This window comes from Phyllostomus discolor, chromosome 1 (genome assembly GCF_004126475.2).
Source record: "Phyllostomus discolor isolate MPI-MPIP mPhyDis1 chromosome 1, mPhyDis1.pri.v3, whole genome shotgun sequence".
Lineage (NCBI taxonomy): Eukaryota > Metazoa > Chordata > Mammalia > Chiroptera > Phyllostomidae > Phyllostomus > Phyllostomus discolor.
The window spans coordinates 178,336,665-178,354,896 of NC_040903.2; the positions used below are offsets into that span (position 1 = coordinate 178,336,665).

At 35.6% G+C, this 18,232-nt stretch overlaps 1 protein-coding gene across 1 annotated transcript in view; it reads right to left on the bottom strand.

Moving 5' to 3' along the window:
- SOS2 (SOS Ras/Rho guanine nucleotide exchange factor 2) overlaps positions 1-18,232 on the bottom strand; it is a 103,467-nt gene that overhangs the window by 41,572 nt on the left and 43,663 nt on the right. Inside the window, 2 exon segments of the mRNA XM_028508318.2 lie at positions 10,693-10,791; positions 15,985-16,095. Of these exon segments, the coding sequence (XP_028364119.1) occupies positions 10,693-10,791; positions 15,985-16,095 (210 nt within the window).

The following is an 18,232-nucleotide window of genomic DNA, read 5'->3' on the forward strand; positions in this document are numbered from 1 at the left end:
AATTTTAAGTGTTTTGACAAATAACAATCATGAATATTTACTGAGCTCTTATTCTATGCACACTCTTTAATTCATTAGTTTATTTAATCTTTGTTATATCTCTACAAGAGGGTACTATTATTATACATATTACAAATGAGAAAACTTAAAGCACAGAGAGCTTAAGTAATTCACCCAAGATGAGTAAGAGAGTTTGTATTCAAACTCGAGAACAGACAGCAAGGTCCAAGTTTTCGGCCAGTACTACACTGTCTCTCTACAATAACACCAGACAAGTAATGCAAATAACAATTATGCAGTACTGGCCTATGCCTAAGCCTGGTGACAAGGAGTTGAAGGGGAATCCCCCTGCATTAAAAACAAACTGGAAAATTACATAGTTTAAGAAATAAATTATCACTAATAATTAAGTGTGCTTTGGAAAAGAGGTCAGAGAATAAATGCCCTTGCAATATAAGCTTAAACTAAGCAATAAAGTGGCAGTGAACTTTCATTTGTGTGTAGTATCTTATAAACTTGACTGAATATACTCCTCTTTTAACTGATAATCATTATTCTCCTTAGTTGTGTATAAGTGCATCCTGTCAAAGATTTTGCACTTTATATAAGTTTTCTTAACTCTGTAAGACTTCACTTAAACACTTACCATACTTCTCTTGAATTCCTATGACATGCTGTACCTACTATGGATATCTGTGTGACTAAAGCAAGGGAAATTTTAATAAATTAAAATTGTTGTCTCTAATTCATTATACTGGTAGTTTGTTCAGTATAAATGTGAAATAGTATATGTGATCAATCCTTTTTTTAGTAACAATAAATTTCTATCGTCATAAAAATAGAATTTTCCTAATTTGGTGGGAAATTTAACTCATTAAAACTTAACTACTTTTTTTGCCCTGGTCAGTTGGCTCAGTTGGTTGGAGTGCTGTCCCATACACCAAAAAATTCTGGGTTTGATTCCCGGTCAGGGAACATACAGAGGTTGTAGGTTTGATTCTGGTAGGGGTACATTAGGGAGGCAACCAATAGATGTTTCTCCCTCACATCAGTGTTTCTTCCTCTCTCTCTCTCTCCTCAATTTCTCTCTTAAAAAAAAATCAATGGATATAACCTTGGGTGAGAATTAAAATAAAAACAGCATTATCTTTCTTCAGATGTCCTTGAGTGATGTGTCAATACTGAAAGAGTAAATATTATGCTGTAAGATATTCTTCATAACCTCTTCAAGAGTAAGAGTATTTCTTTTAATAGACTTTACCTCAAGATGCTGATGTTAAGAACACACTCACTCACATACTCACACACAGGAACACAAAGATGGTGACAAAGCAAATATTAGCTGTTAACAATTAGTAAATCTAGGTGAAGAGAGCTCACAATACTACTTTTATAACTTTTTTCTATGTTTTTAGTAAATGGTAAAAAAGGATTACCTAAAAATGCAATTGTCTCATATTTGAAATACTGGCTGATCTTTCCCAATGAACCTTATTAAAGTTATTAATAATAGGTCTTCCTGTTAAGCTTTAAGCTAAAGTAAGATTAAGTTCTTTTGAGAGGAGAATTTTTATTCTTTCCACTACTAAATTTCTAAGGAATGACAAGAGATTTAGAGAGCAAAAGAATGTTGTCTTTGAATGAATCAATTCTGAAGTGAGAGAGTAGATATGTTCTTAATAACAGAAGGATAAACATAGATGTTTTCTTAGAATATAAGAAGTATATTATAAAGTTACTTATAAAAATATTTTTTCTTTTTTTCCTCTCACATAAAAATTGAAATATATGTTAAGAAAAAAAACTAAAATTTCTTTTGAGAAAAAAAAGAAAATGAAAATAGTTCATGATTAACCCCAAGGGGATTAAATTTGAAAAGAACAACAAAAAAATTACTTATAAAATAAACTTTAAAGTATTGCTACAAATAAGAATAATCCAACAATGTACTCAAAAATAATTTCAGGCAAATTATATATGTGCTATCATTTTTGATTATACAGTTATTACTACTTATAAATTCTGATTCTGGGAAGTAAAACTTGAATAATATTTAAATAATATGTCCACACATAAATCTCCCTTGGTATACGACTGAAGCAGATATTTAAATTAAAAAGTGCTCCAGGATTGTGTTTACTATTACCAGGGGAATGTGAAAGTCTTAAGTCACACTGGTCCAGCCTTTTTTCTTACAGTTTTCATCCCAAAGTGAGTGTAACAGGAAATGAAATTTCTTTTGGATGAGTACTTGATCCTGAACACTATCACAAAAAGGCAATCTATAGAATAGGACAAAATACTTGCAAATGATACATGTAATAAGGTATTAATATCCAGAATACATAAAGAACTCCTATAACACAGTAAAAACAAACAACCCAAATTAAAAATGGGCAAAGGACTTGAACAGACATTTCTCCAAAGAAGATATACAAATACCCAACAAGCACATGAGAAGATACCATCACTAACAATTAGGGAAATGAAAATCAAAACTATGATGAGATACCACCTCACACCCATTAAGATGGCTACTACCAGAAAATAAAAATACAAAAAATAATAAGTGTTGGCAGGGATGTGGAGAAATTGGCACCCTGTACATTGTTAGTGGAGATGTAAAATAGTATATAGTTGCTATGGAATGCAGTACAGTTTCCCCCAAAATGATTAAAAATACAATTATCAGATAATCCAGCAATTGCTTCTGGGTATATATCCACAAGAATTGAAAGCAAAGTCTCAAGGAAATATTTGTGTACTCATATTCCCAGTAGCATTATTTACAATAGTCAAAAAGCAGAAGCAACCCAAGTGTAAGACAACATTTGTTGCATAATAATATACTTAGCACTACTGAACTGCACACTTAAAATCATTAAGATATTAAATTTCATGTTTTGTATTTTTACAATTAAAAATAAATAAAATGCTTTATAAAACCAATAGTATCACAATCAGAACAGAAAAAAAATAATTTTTCATTTGCCCACGTGATAATCCACTTAGCTTGTGTCTAGAATTAGTCCATCTGTGTTTTTCAAACTGCATGTTATAATCTATTAGTGCATCACAATAATTTTTAAAAAGAAATGGAAGAGACTTCCGGCAAGATGGAGGAATAGGTGGGCGCACCGTACCTCCTCGCACAACCAAGATTAGAACAACAACAATTTACAGACAGAATAACACCCAGAACTGACAGAGGATTTATCTGAGTGGAAGTCGGACGGCCAAGAAGTTGAAGTAGACCCATACATCCAGACTGGTAGGAGAGGATGAGCCGGGCGGGTCCAGGTTGGCGTGCACAAAGGTTGCGGAAAACTTGGCGCGAATCGGCGCAAAAGCCATCCAGCGCGCAAGAACGCAGTGGTGGTCCCTGAGCACGCAAGCTGCGACTGACGGACCCAGTGAGGCGGCGATTGTGGACCAGGGCAGAGCTCGCAGCCCAGGATCCCAGAGAAGGGACTGAGATCCCAGGAGAATGGAACTACCACCATTGTTCCCTCCCGCCCCTGCTCCCGCCCCCGCCCCCACATACAACATCACAATCTAGCGACTGGGGTACCCAGCTCTGGTGAACACCTAAGGCTCTGCTCCCCACCATAACAAGAGCACCCAGACCGGAAAAAAAAGAGAAAAAAAGGAGAGACAGGGAGAGATATGTTTCCCACAGAACAGATCAGTCCCCCAGGACTCATCCTTTTGAGCGACCAAGAAATAGCCAGTCTATCAGATGCACAGTTCAAAACACTGGTGATCCGAAAGCTCACGGAATTGATTGATTTGGGGCACAAATTAGATGAAAAGATACAGGTTACCATAAAAGAGATGCAGGAAGATATGCGGAGGAGAGCCAATAGTGAAAGGAAGGAATCTGAGTCTCAAAACAATACAGTGGACCAGAAGGAAGACAGAATCAACCAAGCAGGAAAGCATGATGAAATAAGAATTCAAAAAAACAAGGAGAAGCTTAAGAGCACCCAGGACGTCTTTAACTGTTCCAACATCCGAATTATAGGGGTACCAGAAGGGGAAGGGGAAAAGCAACAAATTGAGCACGTATTTGAACAAATAATAAAGGAGAACTTCCCCAATCTGGCAAAGGGAACAGTCTTCCAAGAAATCCAAGAAGCTCAGAGAGCCCCAAAGAAGTTGGACCCAAGAAGAAATACACCAAGGCACATCATAATTACATTAGCCAAGGTAAAAACGAAGGAGAGAATCCTAGAAGCAGCAAGAGATAAGGGGACAGTCACCTACAAAGGAGTTCCTATCAGACTGTCAGCTGATTTCTCAAAAGAGACCTTGCAGGCAAGAAGGGGCTGGAAAGAAATATTCCAAGTCATGAAAGACAAGGACCTACATCCCAGATTGCTCTATCCAGCAAAGCTCTCATTTAGAATGGAAGGGCAGATCAAGTGCTTCTCAGATAAGGTCAAGTTAAAGGAGTTCATCATCACCAAGCCCTTATTTTATGAAATGTTAAAGGGACTTATCTAAGAAAAGAAGATAAAGAAAACACATGTATAGTAAAAGGACAGCAAACTCACAATTATTAACAACCACACCTAAAGCAAAACCAAAAGAAACTAAGCAAACAACTAGAACAGGAACAGAACCACAGAAATGGAGGTCACATGGAGGGTTAGCGACAGGGGGGTGGGAGGAGGAGAGAGGGGGAAAAGGTATAGAGAATAAGTAGCATAGAATGTAGGTTGAAAATAGATAGGGGGAGGGCAAGAATAGTACGGGAAATGTAGAAGCTAAAGAACTCATAAGTATGATACATGGGCATGAACTAAAGTGGGGGAATGTGGGTGGAAGAGGAGATACAGGGTGGAGGGGAGAGAAGGGGGAAATGGGACAACTGTAATAGCATAATCAATAAAATATATTAAAAAAAAAGAAATGGGAGACTATGTCAGAGTATACCACAGGAAACTTTGTTTTGTGTGTGTGTGTATATATGTACAGTCATAATGTTACATGTATTTCTTCCTATGGATCATTTCTACTGTATAACATACACAGGGTGATTCCCACAGGAGAATAAGTGCTCCAAATATCAATAAATGGGCCATTTTCTAAAATATCTAAGCCCTGTGGATCCTACTAATTAAGTCATGTGCTTACCAAGAATCAGCAGTCTATGTTCCCAAATGTTTATGGCAGTTGTGCTTATGTTCTAATAATGTAATTTAATTACATATTATATAAGTCAAAGCAATATAAGTATAAAAAATGATATATATGTAGAAACAATCAAATAATTTTAAAGGCAAGTCTCTCTAAAAAGGTATAGGAACAACAAATGTAAAAGATTTGAAAGAATAATAAAATCCTAGGATTCTGCTCTAAGATTGCTTTACAAGCACCTTCAAGTTCATGTATCATCTAAAGGAAAAGGAAAATAGAAATCATAGAAAATAATTTTGTGACTTAAGCCACAAAGATTTGTATTCAAAGAAAAGATTTTACCCTAAGTCAGCAGATTAGCATATAAATACATAAAAATTTTCATTTGCAGGGGTTTGTGTGTGTTTTTATTAAAATAAAATATATATGAGTCAATTTTATGATTCTTTGCTTTATTTTAATTAACTGACCAACAACTAGTCCCAATCACAATGGCTCAGACTAGTTGGAGTCCAATGATTAACCAGTGATAAAAGAAGCTAGGGCCCCAGGAGGAGTCAGACCATCATAGTTGGTATCTTGATTTTACATGCAGACGTTGGGGATTTCTTTATCTTCACCTGAAGATATGTTTTTATTCACTTTAGAGAGAGAGGAATGGGGGGAGGGGAGAGAGAGAGAAACATTGATGTGAGAGAGAAACATCCATCAGTTGCCTCCTATATGCACCCCGACCGGGGATTGAACCCACAACCTTTTGGTGTACTGGACAACGTTCCAACCAACTGAGCCTCCTGGCCAAAGCAAAAAGCACATGGATTTTAAGAACTAAACATCCAGATGGGGAGAAATAAAAATCTTCAATTACAGAACCAAACCAGGATTTTTAAATGTTGGAAAATATTGGCAACTATAACACTATAGCTAGGACATCCAATTAAACAGGAATATTACCTAAAAATTTTTAGGAATCCAAATATACATCTGGAGCTGCCAATGTGTTATTCATAGGAAGCCTGCAATCCTTCGTCTAAGTCCTTATGGATCCATTAGTCTCCATGGAAATATACACAATCAAGTTGCTTATCTACTTGTGTACAAAAGCTAGTGAGCTCCAATACCACACATTATGGGTTATAAGATGTCATAAAAAAGAATTCTTGAGGTAGGCATTCATTAGAAATCGACAAATAAATACCTTACCTAGGATGCCTACAACATATAGTTATTCTGGCTTTTATTTTAATATTATTACTAATGAGTTAGAGAAAGTCTCAACAGATTTTCTGAACCAGCAACCTGCTATACTCAAGGAGAGGTACAAAATGCTGAAGCAAAAAGATGCCTTGCTTATAAAAGAGCAATAAAAAAGTTGGAGAAGAAAATTTTACTGAGCAAAATATGTTGAAATTATTGTACTATTGAAAAGGAAAATAATCTGAAAGGAGGCAAAAATCCTTAGATGTTAGCTGGAATCAGTGAAGATCAGTAGCTATGATGTAGAGAAATGGGAATGGAGAGTCCTCAGAAAATCTTCATCTCTTCATACACCTATCTGGGATCTTAAATATTAAGGGAACGTGGATATGAAACCTAAAGTGGAAAAAGAAACACTGGAACTCTGATCCCTGTCCAAAGGCAGTAGATTCTCTTTTATAACTAGGGAGTATTATTTTACAACTTCGAATAATGAACAATAAAGGGAAATCACCCATCGCTCATTAGTGACATTATAACCCTCAGAATAAATATGGAATATACTCAAGTTTAATTAATGTACAACAAGAACAAACAGAAAAGTGGAATGCAAAGACAAACCACATAAAATACTTAAAATGGCAAAAGACTTAAATAACTACACAAGAGATTATCCAAAAGGCCAATAAGCATATTATACCCAAGTTCACTAATAATGAAGGAAATACAGATAAAACCATGACAGATGATTACAAATATACCAGATGACAGAAATTTAAAAGGATGAAAATATGCATAAAGGACATGCATGCATTCTGGCTGGAGTGTAAACTGTACAACAGACTTTGGAAACTGCTTGGCATTATCTATTAAATCGGAAAAGATGCATACCCTGTGACCAAACAATTCTACCCCTGAATACATACTCTGGAGAAATAAAATGCATGCACATGTGTACCAAGAGATTTTTCAAGAAAGTCCATAGCAAGTGTTATCAGTAATAGCAAAACACTATTCAGTAACCAGAAACAAATAAACAATTGATGGTTTATTTAAAATGAAAGAAAATTAAACTAGAACATACAATAAATCTTACACATATAACTTTGAGAGAAGATATAAGATGGAAAATAATATATTAAATTTGTTCTAATTTATATAAAATTCAGAAACAGGCCATATATATGTATATATGTACACACACATATACATTTATATATATAGCTACACATATACACACATATATACATATATTTTAGTGATATATACATAGGTGATTAAACTGGAAACAAAAGCAAGAAAGAAAATGCCATTAAAGTCAGGGTAGTGATTTACCTCTGATGTGTTTACATATTATATTTATTTATTATATAACATTCATATTTGTATTATACTTTTTAACTACATCTTATTGTTTATGCTATTACAGTTGTCCCAAATTTCCCCTTTGCTTTCCTCCATCCAGCCCCCCTACTCTCTCAAGTAATCCTCACACCATTGTCCTTGTTCACAGGTTCTGCATATTCTTTGGCTACTCTATTCCTTACACTGTACATTACAACCCCATAGCTATTCTGTAATTATCTATTTGTACTTCTTAATCACCACACTTCTTCACCCATTACCCCAGGCCCCCTCCCATCCAGCAACCATCAAAACTTTCTCTCTCTGATTCTGTTTCTGTTCTGCTAGTTTATTTTGCTTTTCAGATTCAATTGTTGAAAGATATTTATTGTCATTTTATCGTTCATATTTTTGATCTTCTTAAAGAAGATCATTTAAAATTTCCTGTCATACTGGTTTGTTAATGATGAACTCCTTTAGCTTTTTTTTTGTCTGGGAAGCCCTTTATCTGTCCTTTAATTCTAAATGATAGCTTTACAGGATAGAATAATCTTGGTATACGTCCTTGTTTTCAATACTTTGAATATTTCTTGCCAGACCTTTCTTGCCTGTAACATTTGAGAAATTAGCTGACGTCTTATGGGAATTTCCTTGTAGGCAACCAATTGCTTCTCTTTTGCTGCTTTTAAAATTTCTCTCTTTATCTTTAACCTTTGACATTTTAATTATGATTGTGTCTTGATGTGGGCCTCTTTATCTCCATCTTGTTTGGGACTCTGTGCTTCCTGGACTTGTATGTGTTATTTCATCAAATCAGGGAAGTTTTCTTTCTCTATTTTTTCAAATATATTTCCAATTTCTTGCTCTTTCTCTTCTTCTGGCACCCCTACAATGTGAATGTTGGTATACCTGAAGTTGTCCCAGAGGTTCCTTACACTATCCTCATTTTTTTTTAATTCCTTTTTTTTTTCTTACTGTTCTGCTTGCATGTTTTTTGATTCCTTATGTTCCAAATCACTGATTTGATTCTCAGCTTCATCCACTTACTGTTAATTCCCCATAAATTGTTCTTTATTTCAACTAGTGTACCCTTTATTTCTGACTGGATCTTTTTATGCTGTTGAGGTTCTCACTAAGTTCCTTGAGTATCCTTATAAACCAGTGTTTTGAACGCTGCATCTGACAGATCACTTATCTCCATTTTGTTTAGTTCTTTTTCTGGAGTTTTGTTTTGTTCTCTCATTTGGGTCATATTTCTTTGTCTCATTTTGGCAGCCTCCCTGTGTTTGTTTTTATGTATTTGGTAGAGCTACTATGTCTCCTAGGCTTGATAGAGTGGCTTAATGTAGTAGGTATAGTAGGTGCCCTGTAGGGTCCAGTGGCACAGCCTCCTTTATTACCTCAGCCGGGTACTTAAGGTGTGTCCACTGTGTGAGCTATGTATACACTTCTCTTGTAATTAAGCCTTGATTACCATTGTCATGTCAAAGATCAACCTGTGTTCTGTCTGGGGGTCACACAGCATTAGCTACTTGTGCCAGGCTTGGAGGTGTTCATGAGAGGCCAAGATGTGAACCAAAGCCATCTGCTGCTAGTACCAGGCCTGGAGCCACTTAGGAAGAGGGATGAGGTTTGCTGAAGCCAAATGCTGCTTGTTTCAGAGAATTTAGGAAAATCTGAAGCACGAGCCAAGATATGCCATTCATATAGAAGAGCCACTGGAAACAGCTTGGGTGGGCCTGAAAGTTGGGTGAGGCAGGGCCTCAGGGAATCACCAGGGTGGGGCAAACAGTGTGAGCCAGATTGATGGAGTCTCACATATGACACCCACCTGCTGTCTCTGTGGGGGGCAGGATTGGAAAAGGAACAATGACCTCTTCCAGCATGTCTGTCTGGAATAAAGCTTCCCCTCAGCTCTTGCCCTGGTGTCTGACAATTCATTTCCTCTCTGTATGTCTCTGATGCCTTTCAAGCTGCTGTCCCCATGCTGGAACTCAGAGGAAGTGAGTCTGAGTAAGTCTGTGCTTGGGCTCTTGAAGAGGATCTGCTCAGGAGTCCTGCAATTCTGTCTTCCACAGCCTCATTGCCCTCTGGTTTTTGCAGCCATAAGTTGTGGGACTTATCTTCCTGGCACTTGAACCCTGAGCAGGGAGGCCTGGTTGGGGATGGGACTCCTCATTCCTGAGATAATGCTCCTAATTTTTATTCACCTCATATGGGTGTGGGACCAGCTTGTTCCACGTCTCCACCCCTCCTACCAGTCTCTATGTGGTTTCTTCTCTAATTCTTAGTTGTAGGACTTTCATTCAGCTCAACTTCCGATGCTTCTGAATAATGGTTGTTCTACAGTTTACTTGTAATTTTGTTGTGGTTGAGTGAGGTGGTGAGCCATGTTTACCTACACTGCCATCTTGACCAGAAGTGATATTACATTTTATTACATAATTTTATTATCACCATAAAGTTTATACTGTTTATTAGAACCTTAAAGAATTTAATACATTTTATATTCACTGATCTCTGAAAAGAGTTCAAGTTTTACCATATTTTTTTAATGTTGTTTGAGTCCTAGCTAAGAAAGGAAGAATACTACTGTGCATGAAAAATATGTCAACTTTAAAAGTGTTTTCCTTAATAAGTTAAAGATGGAAATTTAGAACAATGCTATGCATAAAACTTCTTACTTAAAATAAAAGTTAAACCACTATTCCTGTGTGCCTCCAAAAATTAATTTTAGCAAGTGCATTTTTAAATAATGTTAGTACTTTGAGGTTCTATATTATAAAATGACAGATAAAAATACAGTTTCCTGTTTCTATCTGCCATTTGGAAATATGAAGATAAGTAAGAAATACAAGCTTTTCTCCACAGTCTGTGGAAAAAAGGTAGACATTTAAGATACTTTATTTTTATAAGTAAAAAGTATTTTTAAATAATATGATCACATCAAAAACTAGATTTTAAGCCTCATAAATGCAATGATTTTGGTTCAAAAAGCTTTCATCTTACCTTTAACAATTCAAAATAGTGCCAACAGTGATACACTGGCACCAGCATAAGGCGTGGAAGGACATAACGAACTGCCTCTCTAAAACCATCAGCAATGGACTGCAAAGCAAAATTGTATAATATTATATCTCTGATACCAAGGATACATAACAGCAGTGTTGAAAAAAAATAGCTTTCAAAAATAGCAGATAGAGACTTATCAAAACTATAATGGCAAACACGTTCTATATTAAAATCAAAGTGCTGTCAATCAAGGTTTTTTTTCTTTTTTACTCCTTACAGTTATTAAATACATACATTTCTACATCTCTTATATGGCTAAAATAACTTTCACAATAGTCAGCTTTTCTTCAAAGATTTTGGGTTCCACATACTCTACAGGAATTTCGAAAAGCTATGAACTTTCTCACACATTTTTATGTCACCATTTCATATGCATTAAGTAATTACAAAGAATATTTTGGGGGGATTGATACTGATGGACAGCCTGTCCAGACCACTGGGAGTGGTAGGAGGGTAAAAGGGGGAGAAGCCACTGGGGGAGATAGAGTTAGGCCATGGGAACAGAACCTGGCAACCACTTGTGCACTGAGCCATACCCCTTGGGGACAGAAGTTGGATGTTTGAGCACTGAGGGCATGCTGTGCAGTCAGTCAATGCCTTCACAGACTTCCTGGGGTCATGGCAACAACATTGTGTTTTGCTTCTAAGCATGAGGCTGCATTGCCCAGGTAACCAAGCATGTGCCTTGCATATGTTTCACCCCTGTTGCAGAGGTCCTGCTCTGGGCTGATGCCCCATCCCTTCCACGGGGGTCACATTTGGTGCTGCCTGAGAAACTGTGCTGGGTTTCTAGGGTTACTTGTTCTGCTGATGGGCCTGAAGTGTGGGTAACTCACTGCATGTGAGGACTAGAGCATGGGAGGCACAGAATTGACAGAGTTGACCACCAAGATGATGGCAGGGAGAGGTTCTTACACTGAGCATGTGCAGGGCTAGCAAGATAATTGGGTAGAGGAAAAAGCCCTTCTATCCCCTCTGGTACTAGATTGTGGTAGAACTAGGGAGAGGCAGGCATATACACAATAGAAGTCAAGATGGTAGCAGGGAGAGGGGCTAAACTAAAGAACCTGTTAGTCTAGCCTTGAAAATGAAGGGATTGGTTGGGAGGCAGACCCCTGCAAAGTTCACAGAAGTTTGGGAAGTTGATTGGTCATTTTGAGAAGCACCTGGTCCATCCCACACACAAAGCTTATATAAATCCAGGGAAACAAAGAAACTCTCTTTTGCTTGTTGTTCAAGGCTTGGAACCTGCACTGGGATGGTACACTGGCCTGTCCTCTCCATGGGCTCCAGAAGGGAGTCCCCTCCTCTGACCTGTTAAAGCATTTGTTGGTGTATTCATGAGCTCTCTGGCCCAGGAGCACAAGACTTCATAGCACTAATAACTGCATGGTGATGGCCATGTTGGCTCCACATGCAGCTGCCAGGAGAGAACCTGAAGACAGACAGCAGCTGGGGACAAGTTAAGCTACCTGGATGACTGCTTAGCTGTCACCTTGGGTTCCAAAGGATAGTACTTTAAAATAGAGCAGGAACTCTGGGCTCTGGCTTTTGTTTTGCTCTTGCTGAGGGTGGCTAGGTTTTATGTGGGTTTTGTGGAAGAGATGATTTTCAAGACTTAAGTCCCCATTCTCCCAGATGGCTCAGCATCTGAATAAAAACTTTTCCTTTCTCACCAGCCCACTGGGTGCTCTAGAGCTTTCCTTTTGTGGCAGGAGGCAGCTGAACCTCCCTTTTGTGTTCAGTAACAGGATGTTACATGTATATTACAGATATAATTTAAACGTATTTCACCAAACAATGATTATGTAAGTTTCAGATTTAACTAATTTATGAAAAATGTCTGTCATATAACTTAATTGACAAGGCCAATTTTCACTGTCAAACAGATCATACTTTATTTCTACAAAATATACATTTCTTACATTCAAATACATGTTAATGTCACAGTCTTAAGTACAACAAGCACCTGAAAGAACCTAATATCCATCCAGGTATCAGAACTTTAATTTTACAAGTCTCCCTCTCCTTTACCCCACTGTCCAATGATTGGTGAAGTGCTTTTTAAAAAGTTAGTATTTGCACTGTTACAACCATCTCATTTAATTCTTAGTTATATATGACAAGCCATTTCAACTACCAAGAGTTTTTAACAATACAAGATATCTCTTGGAACTCTTGCTTTACACTCAATGAACTTGTGATATTGTGATTTATAAGATATTTGGTCTTTATGTACAGTTCCAGGCTCAAAGCTCCTCCAAACCCTAGGAATTTTCTAAGTTTAGAGAGTGGAAAAAAAAGTGTCTTTTGTTATGTTAAAGGTAACTTTTAGACCAGGGGGCTGGTTGCCAGGAGAACCAACCCTGTGATAAGAGGTTTGGAAATTTCAGCTCCACCTCCTGGCCTGACCTAAGGGAAGGGATGAGGGCCTAGAGATTTACGTTCAATATCCAGTGGCCAGTGACTTAAGTCGATCTAAAACACCTAATGAAGCCTTCATAAAAACCCAGGAGAACTAATTGGTCTTTCTAGAAAGCTTCCACATTGGGGAATCAGAACACTTTCATGTGCCAACATACTGAGGCCCCAAGTCCCATGAAAACAAGTTTTTTTGTTCAGGACCTCAACCTATGTATCCTGGCTGTTGACTCATACCCCTTAATATCCTTTTCCTTTTATATCCTTTTATAATAAACCAGTAATCTAGTAAGTAAAATGTTTCTCTGAGTTCTGTGAGCCATTTTAGCATATGGAACCCAAGGAGGGAGTCGCTGGAATCTCCAATATAGCCAGTTGGTCAGATAAGGTAAGACCCTGGGCTTGCTGCTGGCATCTGAAATGTGTGTGTGTGTGTGTGTGTGTGTGTGTGTGTGTGTTCTGCATGTATATAGGGGTGAGGAAGTGGGGAGCTGGAGGGCACAGTATTGTAGGATTGAACCCTAAACCTGTGGAATCTGACCCTATCTCCAGTAAATCATGTCAGAACTGAGATGAATTCTTGTTGGTGTCTGAGATTTATTTGTTGGTGGAAGTGAAGCACCGCTCTACATTGCAACTGGGTCCAGAAACCCCATTTAGAACTCATTTAAGGGCAATACCTTTTTTCTGACTGGTGCCCTGAAAGTTTTTACACCTAGGATCAGTGCATAATGGGAAATTCAATATGGTGATAGGTAATGTGCAAGAGAAATCAGAAAAGAGAATAGAAATAAGGTGGCAGGCAGACTAGAAACTGATTCTCTTAAAGTTATCTGTGCCCTTATATCACCTGAAAGATCTTCATGTATAGCCAGGGTTACATATATCCCAGTTCTGAAAACTAATAGTCTGCAAAATAAATGCTTTTCTAAAACTTATGAGGAATTTAAAAGTGACTCATGTTGATTTTAAATGTCATTAAGGTTGACTTTTTTAAATTAGCATTTCTCTTCAGTTAAATATGAACAACAGTAATATATAACATGAAGAAAGAATATGATACACTGTTTTTAAAACACATCCTCTTAGGCAAACACTCCCATAATTCTCACATATTGTTAACTGAAATTAAATTGTAATTTGTTCAATATACTTGACAACTATTAATTGGGCTAAAGCTCATATTCTTAAGGTGTGCTATACAACTTCTAAAGAATTTTTATTATTTTTTAAATGAAGCATTACTTCAGCTTTTTAAAGTTAATATAGTACAAGTAAGTTTGGCCTGAAAAGGTGTTTTATCTAACTCTTTCAACTTCACTGAGTATTTGGGGCAGTAGCTTAAATAATTGGGCCCTAGACATTCAAATCCCACAGTAAGAATTACTAATAAAAGAACAAAACAAAAAATGTAACTGCTTTTAATGAGTATGCAAAGATCTTATAGGCAAATTGTCCTATTTAACAAACTTTTACTTTATGATTTATATCTCTATATAAGATTAACTTAAAAATTATTCCTTTGTTGAAGTAAATTTTGTGATGTGATGTAGAAGTAAATTTTGTAGATGTGATTTTTATTCCAAGTTGACAAGTTTTTGATAAAAGTAGAAGATAATAATGGGAATTCACAATAAAGAAGTCAGGGAAAAGAGGGTAGGTTCAGTTTTGAACATTTTTATGTTTGAAGTGCCTGTGGGATATCTAAGTGAATTACAGCAGCTGGTTATATGAGAAGTATACACACACATCCACTGCTCAAGAGAGTTAAAGCTGAAAATACAAATATGAAGTTACCAGCATACAGGCAGTAGCTAAAGCAAAGGGTACAAATAAAGTCATTCTAGGAGAGCATTAGAGGGACAGAAAATCATGGGATGATCATAGAAGGAGACTGAGGAGACAGAGAAGAAATGAGAGAAGATGAAAATTAGGAGAAAGTATCATGGGAGCCAAAATGACAAGAAAGGGACTAACAAATACTCTAGACATAAATATGAAATCAAAATATTCACTGGATTTGGTGGTTGAGTTCATTGTCAGGGCAGTTTTTAGTGTTATATTCTGATTAAGACACAAATGATAGCAGTTTAATGAAGAATAGTAAAAAGTAACATGAAGACAATTGGCTACACATAAGAAAAAAGAAACAACAAGATTTATTGCTAGTTTTAGGATGATAAATATTTGACCATACAGTATTCATATGCTAAGGAAGAGGAAGACAGGAAGATTTCCTGTCTAGATTCAGGAAATTCTACAGCAATAAGTAGTCAAGAGTCATCAATACCAAGATAACCTTCATTTAGTGTTGAAAAAGTAAAAAACATAAATTTTATTTGTCTCTTTCCATTATTTTCATTTTATCTAACTGCATTATTGAACCAATTAACTTGTATACTTCCCATTAATATATTTATCTCCTTTAAATTACAGTCCTGATAGAAAAATCAATATCAGTATACATGAGGATATTCTCCACTCTTGATGATTTCAGTTCTATCTTGTTGAAAATAAGAACCTGAAGTAGCTCTCCATACTCATCTTTATATCCCAGATCTAGAACTTGCTAGATTTCTCTGGTCAATCAATACTTGTAATGGCATTCTATAAAAGATTTCTACATTAAGGACGGATTAGTTTTTTCAGTCTAAATAGGCTTAGAATTAGATTTTGAAAGACTGGTGAAAATTTTCCTCAGTTGCTTTGTAAAAGAAATCTAGAATCACAAATATTTGAGGGATAAAATGGTAAATGAGTTCTTTAGTTGCTTTATTTAAAAAAAAATAACATTCAATTTAAGTTTACCTGAAAGTATTGAGCCACTGCAGGTCTGCCCATCAACTTACTGAAATGTTCATTAAATTTTGGTGAAAGAATGTCCTGTGATAATGTTTCATAAGGATCAAATGCTTGCTCCTATTTTTTAAAAAGAAAATATGTTGAGTTTAAAAGATCATCTTTTCTACTAATTTGGCACTGATTATATAAAGGCAAATTTTTATTCAAGTCCTCGCTAGGTTTCAGAACTTTGTGCCATCTACTTTGCAGGGACAAATAATAACTATGGCTGTAACTGGATAATATTTTAAAACGTAAGTAATGACCTTGAGCTACTGATCACAAGAAACTACTGATCTCAAAATAGGTCACTGACTTTGTTTAATTATTAAAATGCTTATGCACATTTATCTCCAATAAGTGAAAAGTGTGTTCATCAGTAAAAGAAGGCTGGGATTTGAAATTTCAGTTAGGTTTACCTAAGTTGAAATAAGTTTACTCATTTACTTTCAAATGAAGGGGAAAAAAACACTTTTGTTATGATACTGCTCCTTTGGATAAAAATTAGAAAAAGAAAGCAAAAACTAATGTAAAGTAACAGCAGAAACTGTACATATTTGGTCCAATTTTTATATTTAACTTCCTATTATTTGGTAGTCAATATCTGCAATGTTTAGTTAGAACTAAGAGGTTTGTTTCATTTTTGTATTTAAAAAAATACATTATGTTTCCCCAAAATAACAAGTACTGGCAAGAATGTAGAGAAACTGGAATCCTCATCTACTGTATATGGTAATGTAAAATGGTATTGCTCTGTGGAAAATATTTTTGTCAGTTTCTCAAAAAGCAAAACAAAGAATTACCATATGACCCAGCAATTCCACTCATAGGTATATACCCCAAAGAACTGAAGACAGAAACTCAAACAGATACTTGTGTGCCAATGTTCAGTACAGCATTATTTACAATAGCCAAAAGGTGGAAAAAATACAAGTGTCCATCAAATAACTGTGTAAACAAAACATAATATATACATACAGTGGAATATTACTCAGCCATAGAAAGAGATGAAGTTGTGATACATGCAATGACATGGATGAACCTCAAAAACTTTATGCTAAGTTTAATAAGCAGACACAGAAAAACAAATACTATGTGATTCTAATTACATCAAATATCTACAGTAGAATGAACAAATTCATAGAGATAGAAAGTAGATTAGAGGTTACTCATGATTGGAGGGAGGAAAGAATAAGGAATTGTTTAATGAGTAGAATTTCTGTTGGGGGTTGTGAAAAAGTTTTGGAAATACATAGTGGTATACTTAAAGTGGTTAAAATGGCAAAGTTTGTTATATATATTTTGCTGTAATAAAAAACAAAATAAAAATGAGAAAATATATCATTTTTGAACCATCATACCTTTAAGAGTCAAATTATTATAATATAAAAACTTTCTAATAAGAACCAAAGCTGAATATTTTGGTTAAACATCAGTAACTGATTATTTCTATGCTATCAGTTTCACTGTCTACAATACAGATGTAACAAATGTAAGCTATATTTTCAGAAAAATATAACCAGAGGTTATAACATTAGGAAATTTATATGAACGCTAAAGATAGACTTTTAAAATTCTGTTTTTCAAAAGAAATAAAAATGGTCAGTAAGTATGACAAGATGTTCAACATCATTAGTTTTTTTTTTTAAGCAAAATTAAAGAACAGTGAGATACTGGGGTTTCTTTACCACTAGATGGGCAAAAATTAATGGCATAATTTCTGAATTAGTCAAGATGTGGGAAAATGTTTCCCAATTCTAAAAATGTACCAAGTCTTCATATTCTTCTCCTAGGAATATATCCTAAAATAATCACTAGACTATAAAGGCATACTATGAATATGTTTGTTGCAGTATTATGACAATAACAAAAATACAAACAACATACATGCTTAATGATAGCATAGAGCTAAAATGTTATGGTGTTGCCATAACAACATGGTCCTCTTCAGACTTTAAAAATTGTGCTGAAGTACATTTATTGACCTAGAAAATGTTTGTGATATATTCACTGAAAAACAAAAGAACAGGTAATAAAAGAGTGAGATCCTATTTTTGTAAGTATACATAGGTTTGTATGTGTGTGCAGAAAATTTTGTATGTTATGAGGATATCATCTGTGGGTATTGCAAATGAAGTGATTTTCATTTTATTCATATTTGTCTCTTTGTAACTATTTTTACAATGAGTTACATTATTTTTATAACCATTTAAAA